General features: G+C 37.8%; 1 protein-coding gene across 1 annotated transcript; it reads left to right on the plus strand.

Annotated features, from left to right (window-relative positions):
* Positions 1–7,503: 7,503 nt before the first annotated feature.
* Positions 7,504–17,682, plus strand: blk (BLK proto-oncogene, Src family tyrosine kinase). Its single transcript, XM_085431713.1, has 14 exons — positions 7,504–7,600; positions 8,555–8,641; positions 8,815–8,911; positions 9,037–9,067; positions 9,418–9,511; positions 9,609–9,707; positions 9,839–9,942; positions 10,057–10,206; positions 10,704–10,856; positions 10,949–11,128; positions 12,842–12,918; positions 13,678–13,828; positions 15,328–15,459; positions 15,586–17,682. The coding sequence occupies exons 3-14, from the start codon at positions 8,816–8,818 to the stop codon at positions 15,786–15,788; spliced, it is 1,470 nt and encodes a 489-aa protein (XP_085287839.1). The 5' UTR covers positions 7,504–7,600; positions 8,555–8,641; position 8,815; the 3' UTR covers positions 15,789–17,682.
* Positions 17,683–18,091: the final 409 nt, after the last annotated feature.

Raw genomic sequence — 18,091 nt, forward strand, 5'->3', positions numbered from 1 at the left:
CAGACTGATTGCACATTGATGGTCACTGTTGTATGGGGCGCTGTTTGCAAACTGAAACTGAAGCTGAAATTAACAGCAACATTTTTCCACATTTAGCTCAAAACCTTACTAAACCATATTTTTCAAGTCACTTTTTACAAAATTTACTAAAATATTTAGCTTTTTATATTTAAAACACAATTTTGTGTTAAATCTAAATGTTATGGGAAACTAAATATTTAGCTAACATGCACATTTATTGTATATGTTGGAAATACCAAAATAAAAGCTTTACAAAAACCTCCAGGGCTAAAGTGTGCTGGTAGTGGTTAGGTTGTGTGCCTGCTCTTCCCTGTTGGTCACTTCTCAACACCATGAGCTGCTTCACTTCTTGCATACCAGCATGTCCAGCAATTTAGCTGCACATATGCTGCGGCGATTGTGAAGTGGAGACTGCAGCTGCTGAAGGGTGAACTACTGCTGAACCTTTGGATGGCCAACAAAACAGATCTTCCAATGTTTTCAGCTAAATTGTGGAAAAATGTTGCTGTTAATTTCAGCATGTTTCAATTTGCAAACAGCACCCCATACTGTTGGGTATGAAGTGCAACTATAATCACATTTTTATTTTTCAATAATGTGTGTACACTTAAAATGATGTAACTACTCGGGTTGCAAAGGTTCTTCAGTTTATGGGGATAGAAAGAAAAACAAACATCAAACGTGCATTCTCTTCTTGTTTAACAATCAGAAAATTTCAATTCATGTGTGGAGATGAGAACAATTGCTTAGGGGCCTAATGTTTTTATTTCTATTCAATAAAAGGACAAGAAAGGACAAGAGTATGATGTTAAACTGCATCAAGGACAGACAGCATGCTAACGCAAAGCTAGCAAGGAACCTAGAGTGAAGTTAGGTTAGAAGCTCAGTGTATGCTGACCCCAGCCCAGCAACCAGAGCCTCAACTTCAACAGCTAATAAAGGTGTTGATGAGCAGTCAGGCTTGCAGCCTCAATTTCTAACTGTACATGTTACTACTGTAAAATCACTGTGGCGATCAACTTGATGTGTCTTTGGGGGTAGTTTTCAGCTTTGCTTTGTGTTGTCGACTCTATGTTAAAATTAGTGCTGTCAGCGTTAATCTCGTTAAAATGACGTTAACGCGCTAACCGCGGTAGCACGTTGACGCCGTGTAGCCCCACGCACAGGGCAATCCGCGCTAACTCGCTAACGGAGATTTGCGGGGTTAATACGGTTATGGGCGTTAACGTCATTTTAACGAGATCAACGCTGACAGCACTAGTTAAAACTTAAAAACCCTCAAAGAAAGATTGTGCGTGCCCTCATTAGCATAGGGATTTGTGACCGCATGTTAGCTTAAGCTTTATTGTTCTTAATTGATAATTATGTGATAGTTCATTTAAAGTCATGTTACAGAATAACATGAAAGTAATCTAAGGAGTAATGTAACAAATTCGCTCTCCGAGCTGCTCTGGGCAGACTGTTTCAGTCTTACTGACTTTTTCGCAATCTTCATGCACCGGAGATGCTTTGAAGGCGACAATTGTCTGCAAGGTCCCCTTTTCAAACCTTTTCAAAGATCGCACACTCACTGAATACATCAAGAAAAATGTTTTGTTGTTCTGTGGTCTCTAGCTGTCATTTTCCCTAGCATGACTGTAGCATTATAGCTGAAATTAAAAAACGTTTAACCTGGTACGAGACACTGTTCCAACGTGGGTGTGTATCAGAGAACATGGAGGTTTTTATTATACGTCACCCATTCAAGTTCTGTTAAGGCTTAAAGTTTCTATTATTAGAGGTGTGGCCAGTTGTGCTGACTAAGTAGCTAGCTATTTGCTAGGCTTCACCTGAGCTTATTTGACTTACTGTGTTTCAACAATTCATTTGTGTTGTTTGGGCCTTTTGGCTGTACCAAACAGCAGAAATAATGCCAACCGTAAGAAGCGTGCGATGTCACCACACCAGTCAAAAAAATTAGTCTAGTCCAGCAACCAACAGGTATTTTTTGTCCATTTAGTAAGCAGGGATGAGAATAGAGATCTTTTACATTATATGTCAATGTGCCCACTAAATAACTCTTTCTTAAAATATGTAGCAAAGCATAGTCTTATATAAACGAGCTCATTTAAATCATAGTTATGTGTTTAAACATGCTCCAGATTACAGATGGAAGCTGTCTGCGATAAGGGCAGTCCCAGTTTGTTTACAGAGGAGGAAATGTGATCAACTGTTTTTCAAAATGAGTTTCACTGAAAGCAGAATCTGTTTTCAATTCGAAATGTCATCAGCATTTAATTCTAATCCTATCGAATAAAAATATTTGTTACTGTCTGGCAAGAATGTTGCAGGAGTGTTTGATTTGCTGAGATGAACTGAATCCTCAAATCTTCTGGAAAAGCAAAGACCTTTTGAGGAAACACCTGCCCGCTGGCACAGGATAATTTCCACAGTAAACACTGGAAGAGTGAGGAACGTCATCCGGAGCACAATAATAAGGGGTTTTCCCGCAGCTATGTTTACCTCAGAGCAACTTGCCCCTGGAACAGCTGCACAGATTTGCTCCCAAGTACATTAATGCAAAATCCTACTGCATGTGTTTTTTGAAAGTTTCATAAGCAGCCTTTAATTAAGGGCAGTGCAGCTACTGGTAACTTAGAATCTTATAGTCATGCATTATTTTCACCTTAAATATGCAAAGGAAGAAATAACTGCTAGATAAACATGCTGAATTCAGCAAATTATAGCTGCTATCTTATATACAGTATACTGTCTGATTAAAAGTGCTATTACAGTGAATTTGACAAATGAAGCTATAATACAGCTGAACCAGTGGTGTGTTATGTCTGCAGTACAAAGAGCATAATATGGGAAAATAGTACAAGGAAAACTGAAGCTCAACTAAAACTCATGAACATCCTGGAGGTACAGCAAAAGGTTTTCAATACATCGGGGGAGCTCAATTGTTCCTTCTTTATTGACAATCACTTTGTCTTTTTATGGCAAATGTAACAGAAAGACCTTCTCTCAGTCTATGTGTGACAGAGGATAAAAAAGGTTCCCACACTGAGAGGAAGTCAAAGCGGGGCCACTTCTGATGCGGAGGGGGATCAAAATTGAGGAAAGTGCGTGCGTGTGAATGTGCGTGATCTAGGTATTACTCATCTTGTGGGGACCACAATCAAAAATGGACAAAAAGTACACGTGTGAGTGGATGTGTGTCTGTCTGTGTATCTAAATAAATAAAACCTTTGGTAAGATTTGAAACAACACTAGCTTGCTGCACAGAAATCACTGTAGAGCTTTTCTGAAAACACCCCCACCCCCACTAACACACAATTATAAAACACGCACATTTGCAGTCACACGCAGTGCACACTCACATTAATAATGGGAGTTGAAAGTATCTATTGGCAGCATGTATACTTTTGGCACAGAGGTGGTCAGAAGTGCATTTACTAAAGGAGACCCACGCTCCCTTTCTTTCCCACTGTTGTTCAGGTTATCCTGTGGGGCCACTTATGACCCTTCTGCAGGCAGGATGCAATGTCTGGGGACCCCAACAGAGCTGTACACGAGCATCCGCCAAGCCCTGGGAAGAAAACAAGGGCTGATGGAAAACTAGAAGAAAAGAGTATAAAGAGAAACGGCAGTTAGTAACCAGGACGCACTCAATAACACTCACCATGCACCTGCAGCCTGTGTGTGTGTGTTGCTTTGTGTAAATGTGTGTACATGTGTGTACAGTGAAGCAAGGTTGTTCCTTCAGTGAACTACAGCATAGCACAATCCCCACACACAGCACAGGTGGTCCAAACAAAAACCTGTGAAGTGTTGCCCAGAGAGTAATATCCCCACGTTGTGTGTTGTATAAACCCCCCCATAGGAAACAAACACTTCCGGTGTTGCAAGATTTATTGTTCGGTGCACTTATAGGTTACAGTATACTGTGACTGATATCTTCCTTATACGGTTCTTTGATTTATTCTCAATATTTAATAGCAATTTAGCATGCACGGGAGACATGAAAGGGTCATAATTACTGCTAGATAACTCAAGGACATATTGTTTTGTGTTTATTGTCTCACTCTGAAGAAGAGGGGTGAATTCCCTTGGCAGTGCATTGTGTGGTGAAAAAAGGAAAGACCTGGTTAACTGTTTTGTATGGTGTGAAAAACCAAAGCATTGTTGTACTTTGATAGACTGACCGCACACCATCTTGCTAAATTTTTGCCCCAGATAAGTCACGTTTGCATTCGATTTCACATCTGCACACCTGCACCACATACAACACACAGAGGAATCCACAACGGTTCAACACTATGCTTCTATAGGTGATGTCATTGTAAAGGTCATATATACATAGAAACGCCAAGAATTAGTCACAAATGATTCCCCAACTTTGAACTGACCTACTGTAAGGACAATCTGGGATTAGAATAAGTCTGGTTACACCCTCTAGTGTCAACACTGGGGAACATCGGGAAGCAATAAATAAACAGACATTATATGTATTTCAGAACTGCCTATTAATTCCTTGTATGCCCTTCTATTTGCAGGCAACATTAAAACAAAACCAAAGAAAATATATACTGCCAAACCTAAGTCTCCTTTTGACTAGTGCTATAAACAACAATAGTATCAGAACCATTAAAAGTAAGCTAACTAACATAAGATTAAATTATGGCCACATTTTTGCCCAGTAACCATTTTATATACCAGCAGAAAGATGTCCTATCGATGCTCGACTCACTAACCTAAAGTGTATCTTTATTAAGTATTTGGTGGTATTGCATTGAGAAGTCATTATAAGCAACACACAGTCGTGTGAAAAAGAACATTGTCATAACACTCATTTCATACATTGCAATATTTATATGAAAAACACTAGTTAACACTAGCTTCTTAAGGGACCTTAGGTTCTTATGCCAGTCATCTATCGTCTACTGTCAGAAATCTGGGAGTAGTGCTGGACAGTTCCCTCAAATTAGATAAGCAAGTGGCTGCAGTGGTAAAAACCAGCTTCTACCAACTACGCCAAATTTCGAAGGCAATGCCTTACCTACGACACAAGGACCTTGAAAGGCTCATTCATGCTTTCATAACCTCTAGACTGGACTATTGTAATTCTCTTTACTTAGGCCTCCAACTCTCCCTCATCCAACGCCTACAATTAGTCCAGAATGCCGCAGCACGCCTTTTAAGCGGCACTAGAAGACAGGATCATATCACTCCTATTCTAGCTAACCTCCATTGGCTTCCTGTCAAGTACCGTATTGTTTTTAAAATTCTTCTATACACTTTTAAAATCTTAAATAACTTGGCACCCAGTTATTTGATTGACCTTCTTAATTTATATATCCCTACAAGGGCACTCAGATCCTCTAATCAGGGGCTCCTAATGGAACCAATGTCTCGACTAAAGACGAAGGGGGATCGTGCCTTTGCTTTTGCTGCACCAAAACTGTGGAACAGCCTGCCGGTTGATGTCCGTGCGTCGGAAACTATTCAATCTTTCAAATCACGGTTAAAAACCCATTTGTTTAAGCTTGCCTTTCAAACTACTTAGCTTAATTTCTTCCCGGTTCATGCTTGTTGCAATAGTACCATCCTATAACTGTATTTTTTGTTGTTGATTGTTTTCTTTTGCTGTAAACCTGCAAGTATGGCTCGTCTGTGAAGCACTTTGTTGTACCTGTGACTTTTAAATGTGCTATAGAAATAAAATTGAAATTGAAATTGAAATTAAGGTATTTGTGTATGCACAGCTCTCTTAATATCCTGTAACAGCATTTGAGGTCTGGACTTTGACTGGGTCACTAAAACATCTTGATTTTTTCAGACATACTCTTGTAGGTTTGCTGCTGTGCATTGTCCAGCTATTATTGTACAAGATCCAGTTTCAGCCAAACTTTAGCTGTTGGACAGATGACCTCACATTTGACTCTAAAATACTTTGGTTTAACGGTGAGTTCATGGTGGAGTCGATACCTGCAAGGTACCCAACCGCCATACTAGACAGTGGTATGAGGCGTTTGTGATAACATGCTGTGTTTGGTTTTGGTTTGTTTGGCAAAAGCATCATGGCCAAACATGTTCATGCTGGTCGTGTTGGTTGAAAAGACAGTATTTAAGTAGTCTAGGTTTATTCAGATCCATCTTTGCAAGCCTAAAATGCTCATTTTAGAGAGAAGAGCGTTTCCCCTTTGTGACCTTTTCAAACCGGCCATACTTATTCAGTTGTTTTGTAAACATGCTGCACTGAATGAGGCATTTAGATTCTCAGATGTGGCTCTTGGGTTACCTTTACCTTCTTTATTGCTATGGAAGCCGTATGAGTGTTGTTTGTTTTTTACAGTACTGCACAGAGTGCTGGCATAACATTTTCATATGACTATATTTAACTATTTTGGGGTTTCCTGTGTAATAGAACTTATTGCATACAGCCTTTATAATGAAAAAGTATCAGTAAATCAGTAAATGGGAATTGTGAAATCTTGCTCTGTTATTACATGGAAACAGACTGAAACTGGGTGCATTTTTTGGATATACACATTCACACTTTACTGTTTTCTGTGGTCATCAGGCAATATAGGCAAAAGAAGAGCTGCAAGGCCCTCATTTGTTGCTATTGTTACTGCAATAAAAATATTAATTAACACAATAGCAATCAATTATTGACATTAAAACTTGCATAAAATTTATAAAAGGGGTATATTACCAGGGTGGTTGCACATCCCACTAGTAGCTAAACACTCCCTCTTGTGGCTCGAATTGTGTATTGTTTTACAGTATTACTGTAAACATGTTTCTTGACACTGAAAGGTAAAGATATGAGTAGCAGAGGCCAGCAGAGGAACTGAAATGTGTGTCATGGAAACCATGCCCTGTTTCTTTATCTTGCATCTTATACACTTGAGCAGACAACACTCCACCACACCTACATTTAACACCAATCACCCAGACACACAATACAAAACAGTGCAGACGTTTCTTTTTTCCATCGCATTGTTGATTTGATACCAAAGGTCATTTGCATTTTTTAAAAAAAGATCACAGGCACAAATTTTGCAAATCATTGACCGCATCTACACATTCTGAAGTACAACGAGCTCTACTGATAACTAACCTAAAGTCCTTCTTGACCAATAACTTTGAGGACCATACATTTGTGAGTTTTAATAGATGAAATACAGTTATCAGTTGTGCTCACTGACTAATTGCAGGACTGGGGCGGAGTAACTACTGCAAGTGAAGTTTAATCAGAAGATTATTTTTGCACTCTGTAGGTAGATCATCTGCCTGAGAATCAAGGGAGAAATATAAGAGAGCAGATAAAAAAGCAAACTGCTGTCTGTTTCCAGTAAACTGAATGTAACCCCCAAGGGGAGGTCCTGGTCTTCACTGTTAGAGAGAGAGAGAGAGCGAGAGCAAGAGAGAGAGAGAAATTAGAGCAGAGCAAAAGAGAGAGAGAAACTTTCCAAACCAAAATGAGTGAGTGAGAGTGACACACTGACAAGCACTCAGTTTTCAATGAGGAAATTGAAGACATTTTGCATCTGGAGTACTTCTGAAGACACGAGCCAAAGACAAGCTAAAGGTATTTATCTGCTGAATGAAAATATGACGTTATAGAGCAGTGACAGGGACTGAGAATTTCTAGATATTGTGAGGTAGTGGTGAACATAATAGTGTAAGTATTATTTTATTTAAATAATGTTGTACAATGTTGGTAAAACACATCACAAATTAAACAAAACATAACGCATAACGTGGATGATAAAATATGTGCGATAGAAAATTGGCAAAAGTATCAAGACTAATTATTATTATTAATTTTCATTCCAATTATCACTTTCTTTTGGGTGAAATCCATAAGTCAACGGTTTGTGTAAAGCCTCCCTAAAGTCATGCATTTCTTCACATGACATTTTGTTATTACAAACCACTGAATATTAAAGCACTGCTCTTGCTGTTTTAGGTGTAATTTTCCATTTTAAGACGTAATTAAACCATCGATATTCATAATACGGTACTTACGCTTACAGTATAAAACACACACAGTCCAAATCTGCTACATCATTATTTTATCAGTGTTGTGTATTTGCATGTGCAGTCATTATCTTTAGCTTCTGTAATACACATTACATCAACTATATTTGACTTTGTGATCTAAAAAACACTTTTAACTTTTAACATTAACACCTCATACAACTTGCTTCAGATAAACAACAGTTCTTGTTTAACACCATCACTTAGTTTGGTGACATTTCTACACCAGTGTGTTTTTAGCTATTTTTAGCCGTTTTCTTTTCCTCTATTTTTAACTGGAACATGACAATGAAGCCCCACCGTAAACTGTACATGCTAATGCAATGGTAAAGAGCTGTAAACACATTTTCACTTCCTCTTTTGAGAGCCAGTTTTAGTTTTTTTGTTTTCTTGTTTCAATTTTATTATTTTTCTTGGGTCACCTGTTACCAAGCGATACACCTAAAGAGACGCTCACTAAATACATTTTAGCAATTTTGAGTCATTAGATGTCATTTTCCAGCACCGGGCATGAAGTCAAAGAGCAGGCCCTGCAGTGGGAGGAGTGGAGACTAAAAACAGCAGCAGTAAAGCTCATCTGTTTGATCAGGTAACAGCAAAGTAATAAGCACATTGTAGCTATGTGAGTCTCTTTCCAGAAACGTATTGGATCATTGTTTACTGATACTACACTAAACAGTGCATTCTGTAATTAGATATGTGATTTTAGTAAATGTTAGCGTCATGTAACGTAGCTAAAAGAGGTTTCCACCAAACACGCAGGATGGGCTGCACTTGCAGTGGCGAGAAACAAGAAAAAGAAGAAGGATTCCGCAAAGGAAAACACAAATCACACGCCTCCCCGTCATCAAACCATATAGTAAGTAAAACACTAAAAAGATTTACTCGGATGTGAAACTAATTTTACTCTAATTACCTCAAAAGGTTTACTTGACACACTGGACATAATCAAAGTCTTCTTTTTTTCCTCCCAATTCTTTCAAGGGACGAAGTGGAAACGCCTATACAAATAATGGTAATCACAAACTTCCTTGCATATATCAACCATCATAGTGGAAAGTGACAGGCCTGCATTCACGGACCCAACTGCTGCTGCGTTAAGAGACATTAGTGGCAGTAATAAGAGCTACAGTTTTGTGATCAAAATCTTGGTTGAATTTCCTCTGTTCTCTTCTGGGGAATAGATGAGATTGCAAACACATGAAAGTAATGTTAATGTCACAGATGTAAAATAACACAGCGGTTGCTCGGAGAATGAAAACAATATCGCCACAAATTGCGCATGTTAGAACACAGGATCACGTCAGGTAAAAATTAGATTAAAAATACACTTTTAAAGAAACTCTGTGCTCTTCTTTCCTTTAGATGACACTATATTTATTGCACAACACGACTTCAAAGCGACCAACGACAGTGATCTGCCTTTCAGAAAGGGAGACAAACTTAAAGTATTGCAAGAGTAAGTCTTGTTCTATGGTTCCCACAGTAGTGAAAGTGACAATAAAGAAAGCGCACAGAGAAATAAAATGAATTCGGCATGTTTGTCTGGTGTACAGAACCGGAGAATGGTGGCTGGCCCGACTGCTGACGACTGGACAAGAAGGCTTGATACCATCGAATTATGTAGCCAGAGCAGATACGCTGGAAGTGGAAAAGTAAGCTTGAAATATTATGAAATGAAATGTAGCACACATCTATTGATTGATTAATGCTGTTATACGGGGTTTTTGTATTATTATATTCAGGAAGAGTGACTTCTGTGGTTTTGTGGTGCTCTCTCTTGCAGATGGTTTTTCAAGGATTTGGGCAGAAGAGAAACCGAGAGGCTACTTTTAGCACCCGGAAATAAACCAGGGTCCTTTCTAATTCGAGAGAGTGAGACCTGTAAAGGTGACCACCATCAGTATCTTTCCGAGATCATGCCACAACTCACATTTTTAGCAGCTACCTCTATTTATTTTCATTGTGGTCAATAAACCCAAATGTCCTTTTTTCCCCTCTCAGGGTCATTCTCGCTGTCAGTCAAAGATTGTGAAGGAGAAAGAGGAGATGTAGTAAAACATTACAAAATCCGTTGTTTGGACAAAGGTGGCTACTACATCTCCCCTTCCAACACGTTCCCGACCCTACAGGAATTGGTTCAATACTATACCCGTAAGTAACAACTACAAATACAACATCTCCACCCTCAAAAAGTTTGTATTTTCAGAGATGTATAATTTAAGAAACCATATCTATGCACAGGATTTTCTGTTTCCATGTTTCCAATTCAGCATTTATAATTGTAAAACCTGCATCTTGCATTAATTGGACTCATATTAAGCTTGCTGCTTTGAATTCTAAAACATCTGCAGTGACTTTGAATTAAAGGGGGAAGTTCGACCCTTGTGATGTGTTGTGCATTTCCTGAGTGAGAGGAGTGATAGTCTTTCCACTCCTGCGACTAAACCACAAGATAAGCAGGCCAGATCTTGAGAAAGGTTGTCTCAAAGATCAACTTATGAAAAAGAAATGCACGAACAAACATGCTTTTAGAATTATCTAATGAAAGATGAGATTTATAGTTTCTGTAACTATATTTATCACTTGTGCAAAGAAAGATGGAAAAGATTTTTGTTTGTTATATCTGAATGTATCGTATTTGGGTGCAGACACGGCAGATGGGTTATGTCAGCGACTGTATGCTCCCTGTAAGCCTATGGCCCCTCAGCAGCCATGGGCCCATGATGAATGGGAGATTCCTCGAGAGACAGTGAAAATGGTGAAGAAATTGGGGGCCGGACAGTTTGGGGAAGTGTGGATGGGTAAGGGAAAGCCACCGATCAAACTGTTTGAAGACACCTAATAAACCAAGACGGCAAAGTCAATAAAGCATTCTGTTTGAATTATTTGGCAGGTTACTACAAGAACACCCAGAAGGTTGCTATTAAGACCTTAAAGGAGGGGACAATGGCGCCTGAGGCCTTCCTTCAGGAGGCCAACCTGATGAAGCAGTTGAGGCATGACCGACTGGTACGACTTCATGCTGTTGTCACTAAGGAGCCCATTCTTATTGTCACCGAATTTATGATCAATGGTAAGTGAAACAAAGAAGAGTTTTAAGAGTTGCTAATAATTAAATATTAACTACAATATATATATATAATGTAGTACAAATTGGACTTTCACCAATAAATTAAAACAGAAGTAATCTGGTACTGATTTTCATGATTGTTTTTTAAAACAATTTACTTGAAAATATTAAAGAACATAGTCGCAGTGGCATTAAGGGCTGTCTTGATTGTCCGAACAACACAAGTGTTTCCAATAAACAAAAATATCTTTTTGGAAGCAGTTCGAAACTGTGGGCAAAGAGTGATTTTTTGGTTAGTCTTAATTCTATAGGCCAACCAAATATAAGATTTTTAAGATTGATACAAACACCAACATTTGGTGATTTGTAAATCTGATATTCCAACATATCAGCCAATATTGTTTTTCTTCCAGAGACACGAAATACAAACAGATTTGCGTAACACTTGTTATTTATTTAATCATTTACACTCTTCACTCTGATTGGATCAGCTTATTGTTGTTTTTTGTCAACAGGGAAGTTGCAGAGTGCTCTCTGCTGAAGGGTGTTTTCTCCCCTCTCTTCTTTACATTTTAAATTTTCAGTCGTCATTACAAATTCCAGTACTGATAAACTGGCAACTAACTTGTATCATTCAATAAAACAGTAATACCTGACATTTCCCAATTAGTACTAAACCAAAAAGAGTGTTGATAACATACAAAATTTAGCAAAAATGCAAACCTTCTAACGATGCAGCTGGTGGTGTACCACAGCGCCACAGCGCCTGGAAGGTGGGAGGCGCCCAGTTGATATCGCTGATAAAATAAACCATAGCACAAGTTACAGATGTTTGTCACCCAAGGCCTAACTTTACTCATGCAGAAAGCATTTAACTTATGAACTGAATTTTACCCAATTGCAACTGATTAAAAGTTGGTTCCTTTTCTGAAGCGTATCACTGGTGGGAAACATGCTTTGAAGCATATTACTTGTTCTTCCTGACTTTGCTTTTATCATTTGCGGAAATGTGTGCGAACCTGTTGACGTCAACTATGCAACCATTTTTTGGCAAATGTTATAGAGAAGTTCACAGTCATAGCCGCTACGGTAACAACAAGGTGGGGGCGTAAAAAAACATCTGCGCCAGGGCCGATCGCAGAGTTGTTACGCCAAAATATATATAAAAATATATACACGTGGACATTAAGATAACATAAGATGACATGAGATATATGTTACACTTTTTCTTTTTTATATTCATCCCAAAGTTGAGGAATATAATGTATTATCTAAACACATTAACAACAATATTTGTGACTCTTTTAATATTCGTCTTTTGCAACTGTTTGATTATATGGCTATTGCTTAAGGCCTTAATGTTCGGTGTATTGGTGTGCTAAATGAGATTCTGTAGTAAAGGCAAGCTAATTTAAATATCACACCTACTGACTTCACCAGGAAATGAATATTAAAATCTTTGGTTTGGGTTTTGATTAGACTGGTGCTTGTTGTACTGACTCACTTTAGACTGAACAGACGGCTCTTATTATGGCTAACGGCTAGACAATTAAACACTCTGCCGTATCCTCATTTTTCAAAATGTGCACCAATCCAAAAGCCCCCAACAACAACTGGAACATTACAGAGCTTTTCTGTTAGGAGATATGTAGGTAGAAGTTTCAATTAAACCACAGTAGTTTCAGATAATATGTGCTTCTCTTTTTTTATTTGCAGGATGTCTTCTAGACTTTCTAAAAACAGACGAAGGGAAAAAGCTAAAGCTAAATAAGCTGATCGACATGTCAGCACAGGTAGGAAACTTCTAATAAAGAAATTCAGTTACATGATTTCAGTTAACTATCGTGTGTGCATGACATTTTCAGCGATAACAGTCACTGATACTGTAATCTTGTAAATGCCAAAACATTTCTTTTTGCTCTGAGTGTTTCCATAATTCTTTCATTTGTGTCTCTTCTGCTGCTTCTGACTGTGATAGTCAGCGTGACTTTAATCTTTAATTAAAAGATGAGTGTATGCTTTGTTAAAAAACAAATACACTAGCCATCTGGCTGACCTCAATGTCTATTTTTACATTCTTGCTGCTCTACAGTAACATTTTGAAAGTACCATATACTATGCGCTTTGGCATCACACACACGGAAACTGTCAGCAGATGCTATGTGGTTTCTGTGGTGGTGCTTTTGCTTGTCTGATTTGAAAGCCTCACCCTACGTCAATTATTAACATCCGGACAGGAAATCATGCTATTTTTCCATCCACAGTGAGCTCCCCCAGAACTCTTTTGGCCCTCCAAAAAACTTTTGACTTCCTGAGAGTTGGCACATCCTGTTAAACCCACTCTACTGTCATTTTTTTTTACAATGTGAACATAAGTATTAACACATACAGCTCGCTGTAGAGGCCTCATTGCATGTGCTCGGCTTTTATAAGACATTCAGATTCCTATCAAACTGATGTGCTGTTGTCTTGTGTGTTTTTACGATGGAAAACCAACATTTCTTGAATTGACATTTGATCTAACAAATCTGCTATTTCTTTGGATATACCAGATAGCTGAAGGCATGGCGTACATTGAGAAGAAGAACTACATCCACCGTGATCTGCGTGCAGCTAACATACTGGTCAGCGAGACGCTGCATTGCAAGATAGCAGACTTTGGCCTGGCCAGAATCATCGAGTCAGAATACACGGCTCAAGAAGGTGCAGTAGTTTTGACGTAAACGCGCCTCCGGTGCCACAAACAGGATTTTAGAAACACTCGCGTCACAAAGAAACGCTGATGTCTTGTCTGAAGACACATTTCCATCTCCTTTAGAAATTTATGACCCAAGTTTTCCTTCTTCTATTAGTAATATAGGTTGTTTTTATATAATGTATTTTTCTGTAGTTTTCAACATTAAGGACGACAATCAATAGTGTCTGATAAATGTCTCAAGAGGGCCTTTAGTTAATATACAGCAGAATATAGAATTCAATTCTTAACTTTAAACCAAAGTGCTCAATAATTAACAGATAATTAAATCATATTAAGTAGTGGAAACTTTAAAAAAAAATGTCTACACAGAAATTTTGACCTTTTTTGTTTAAGATACTGATTTTCTTTTTTAATAACTTGATTTGTTTCACAGATTAAGAAACCATCACTTAAAATTGGTAATTTCACATTACTTATTTCTATTGCGTCCTTCTCCTAGCCTGCACTTGTGCATTAATACTGTAGCGTTCGTTTCATTGTGTCGGGCAAGTTCTGGATTTGCAGCAGCATGCATGCTCTATTGCAATGAGTTGGTTGGTATGTGCTGATTTTTGGTGGGCAGGTTTCCGTAGCTTATAGTTGCTGAGATTTTGTTATATTTACTTTTGTTTCAAAAAAAGCAAAGCAGTAAAACCATGTTTGAACTGAGTTACGGGGTTTGTGACTATGACTGCGGTGGTACACACAGGAGTGCACGCAGCACGATGCGTCGTTCATTATAAGGAAGATTTTTGAAATTGTTTCAAAGCACTCTTGTTGATGCTCGTCGGGAGCGATATACTGCTTGGTGTGTGCGCGTGTGAGGGCGAATGTGTAAAATAGAAAAAATGTGATTTCATTTAATCATCTGAGCTTAACTTTAATTGAAAAAGGCACATATAGCACATATAGCATTCAATCACCACTTCACATGTAAGCGCAGCTGCCGAAATCCTTTTTTGAGCTGAAGGTCATTTCCTCTGTTAGCAGAAACTCACCCTCCTCCCCTACCAAAATTAGTAAAGAGTGATTGCTTCAATTATTTTTAAAACAGCATATTGTGTTTTTAAAGTATGTTATAAAAGTGTGAGTACAATGCCCATAATTTTCAATCAGGTGTATACAAGTGTATATTCTAATATCAATATATATTTGGAATTGTATTTACATTTTGTCTAACTCTGTGAATTAAAAACGTATAAATCTGTCACAGTGATTGAAAATCTTGTAAAAAAATCAAGAAAATAGAACCCACAGATTTATCAGAGCGACAGAATGATCTGTAAATTCTCTAATGGAAAGCTTTCTCATTATTTCAGAGTATTTCCTGCCCATTAATCATCCCACATTAAAAGGAAAATAAACATTTACACAAATGCGAACACACCTACATATCCTTCACAGTGAACAACAAGTAACACAACTTCCTTCCATTTTTTTCCTTTTACTTTTGTCTAATAATCAGGTGCTAAGTTTCCCATTAAATGGACGGCTCCAGAGGCCATCAACTTTGGGACGTTCAGCATCAAATCGGATGTCTGGTCCTTTGGGATCCTCCTGACAGAAATAGTCACCTACGGAAGAATACCATACCCAGGTATGGGTTATTTGAAATAACTTCATATTCACAGAAAACAGCTCAAATATTGCTTTGCTATCTTATGAAAAAAAAAAAGTTACAAAGTATCTGTCAAAGTGCATGCTTTTTTTCTCTCTTCATCAGGTATGACGAACCCAGAGGTGATCAGGAGTCTAGACAGGTCATACAGGATGCCATGTCCAGACGGCTGTCCAGAGGAACTGTATGATATCATGATGGTGTGCTGGAAGCAGAAGCCTGACGACCGACCGACTTTTGAATATCTTCAGAACACTCTCAACGACTTTTTTATTGCCACGGAAGGACAATATGAGATGCAGCCGTGATGACAGAAAAAGAGAATGTTTTTCGTTGTGGACAATGAAATCTCTTAAAAAACCATGACTTGAATGGATAAAGGACCACATAGCTTTTTGATGATACTTTTTCTTTTAAATAGAGTGATGGATACGTTTTTCACACCTGCCTTCTAAGTGAATGTTAAAGATATTCATGGCTTCTTCTGTCTGTAGCGGATATCAGTCAGATATGCAACGCGGCTTCATGTCAGCGCCTTTTCTCGATGGAGCATAAGGTTGCATTCTTAGAACTGATGTATGATGCGTATTAGGACGATGGATATACAAATACAGTTCACTCATGTTGTAAAGCAACATCTGGACCCAGAGAAGTCAGCACAGGTAAAGTTGCAGATTAAACATTTGCATGGTACAGAAACTAGAACCCTGAGATTACATGCACAATACTTTGCACTTTTTTTTATTTTTCTAAAAAAAATAAGTAATTCAGCAGATTTTTTTTAAGTGCTTAGCAAAGAGACGTTATTCTTGCATTTATGTCTTTTGTAAATAAGAACTTGTATTTCTTGTATTTAAATCAAAAATTTGAAATTACAATGCTGTAAAAGCATTTCTCATGTAGGGCTTTAGTGGTGACTATCACTTTTTACAGTTTGGTGTTTGAGACAACGAGGATGTGTCTCAGTTCACCGATCATTAGAGAAAATAACAGCGTTTGTGTTTTGTTTTGTTTTTTAAAAAAGACGTTTGACATCTTAAGTGTGAAAGTAAAGCTAACACTCTGGATGAAACAAAAATAAAAAGAACTTTAAAGTACATCACCTCCCTCGTGAAAACAAATGGCAGCAATGTGTAGACTGAGTTACTAACTCTAGTTTCGATCATGTTAAAATGATGAAAGGGGTGACTGACCCGAACATACCCCCCATTTTGAACGGCAACCCATAGGAAGCCTTTAAAAGCAGCTAACTACTAAATTACAGCAGTCTTCAACTGAGCCTTCCCAGGGGGAGCACAGACAGTTAGTGATAAGAGACTGGAATGGCTGTGTTAGCCAAGGGGTGAAACTCTGCCATTTCCTGAATGGACAGGAAACAGGAAGTGTGCGTCAGCATTCCTAAAATGCCACAAAGCTAGAACAGTCTCGCATACCAAGTTAGTAGTTGTCTTCACATTTTTCCTCCTGAAATACATCCGTTTGAAATTTACTTTTTGTTGTTATTGCTGATTGAGCGCCTCTGAATTTTGAGGGAGAGGGAAATTGTCATTTAACATAATAGTGATGGTAAATAAAAACCAAAACAACTTCAAGTATTCTTAAAATATATAAAACATTATTATTAATCTTATTCAATAAGAGCACATGAGAATAAACATGCATTATATCTAAAAATGTCTGCCATGTCTGTTTAAAAGAAATATGGCAGGTGATTTTATGTTGACATTTGTAATATAAAACTGAATATGTTTTAAAATAGCCTGTAAAGCCAGTTGAAATGTTTTTAATATGCCTGACCACTGGACTTTTTCCTTATAAATACAAATTAATCTTTAACCTCGCAGAAGACCCAAAGACGTTTCAACATTTTTAATCTCTCATATGATCCATGAATTCTGTCCCATGCATACTAATATCAGATATGGCAGGTGCTATGTCAGCATCAGCGACAGTGTATCAGTGTTTTAGATTTTCTTGCTGTTGTTTTTTTTAATGATTGCAAGCATGAATGTGTTAATAGTAGTTTAATTTCAGTTCATACTGGTTAATACCAGCAGTGTCTTGGAAATCAATTATATAGATTATTTATTCTCTGTAATTAGATTACTCTTTTCACCTTGTGGACAATGCAAATCAAATATGAAAATGCAAATACATGTGTATTTTTAAAAAATTAAAGTGGGAAGTGAAAAACTGAAAGGCCACAGGGCACAGTGCCGCAGTTCTTTTATACTCCTATCATCCTGCAGATGTCAGTGTTACACAGTATAGCATTCTGTAATGTATCTACAGTATAATGCATGATAGCTTTGAAAATTCTGGAAATTTTTCATAGAGGTATTTGAGAATAGTCCTGGTGAACTCACCGGAAACAGTAGTGTATATCAAAGTACTTAATAACAAAATGTCAACACTGAGTCTTAAGTTGCATTTAAAGTAAAAAGGGTTTATTTGCATACTGCTAGTTTCTCCCAACTTCCCCTAAACTGTTTTCATAAAATAAAAAGAAGGCAACATGCCGCTCTGCCTATGGCCAAAAAATAATATACTCACAAATGCTGTATGTTCTCCACCTTGTTCACAGCTGTGCTCACAAATTCTTCATAAATCA

This window comes from Copadichromis virginalis, linkage group LG15, assembly GCF_057382275.1.
Source record: "Copadichromis virginalis isolate Kocher_CV1m ecotype Utaka linkage group LG15, C_Virginalis_male_GT1.1, whole genome shotgun sequence".
Lineage (NCBI taxonomy): Eukaryota > Metazoa > Chordata > Actinopteri > Cichliformes > Cichlidae > Copadichromis > Copadichromis virginalis.

Bases quoted from the DNA above. Each gene is read 5' to 3' on its own strand.
- blk (XM_085431713.1), top strand. From the start codon at position 8,816: ATGGGCTGCACTTGCAGTGGCGAGAAACAAGAAAAAGAAGAAGGATTC. The intron at 9,512-9,608 runs GTAAGTCTTGTT...TCTGGTGTACAG, and splicing joins AAACTTAAAGTATTGCAAGA to AACCGGAGAATGGTGGCTGG. The intron at 10,857-10,948 runs GTAAGGGAAAGC...ATTATTTGGCAG, and splicing joins GTTTGGGGAAGTGTGGATGG to GTTACTACAAGAACACCCAG.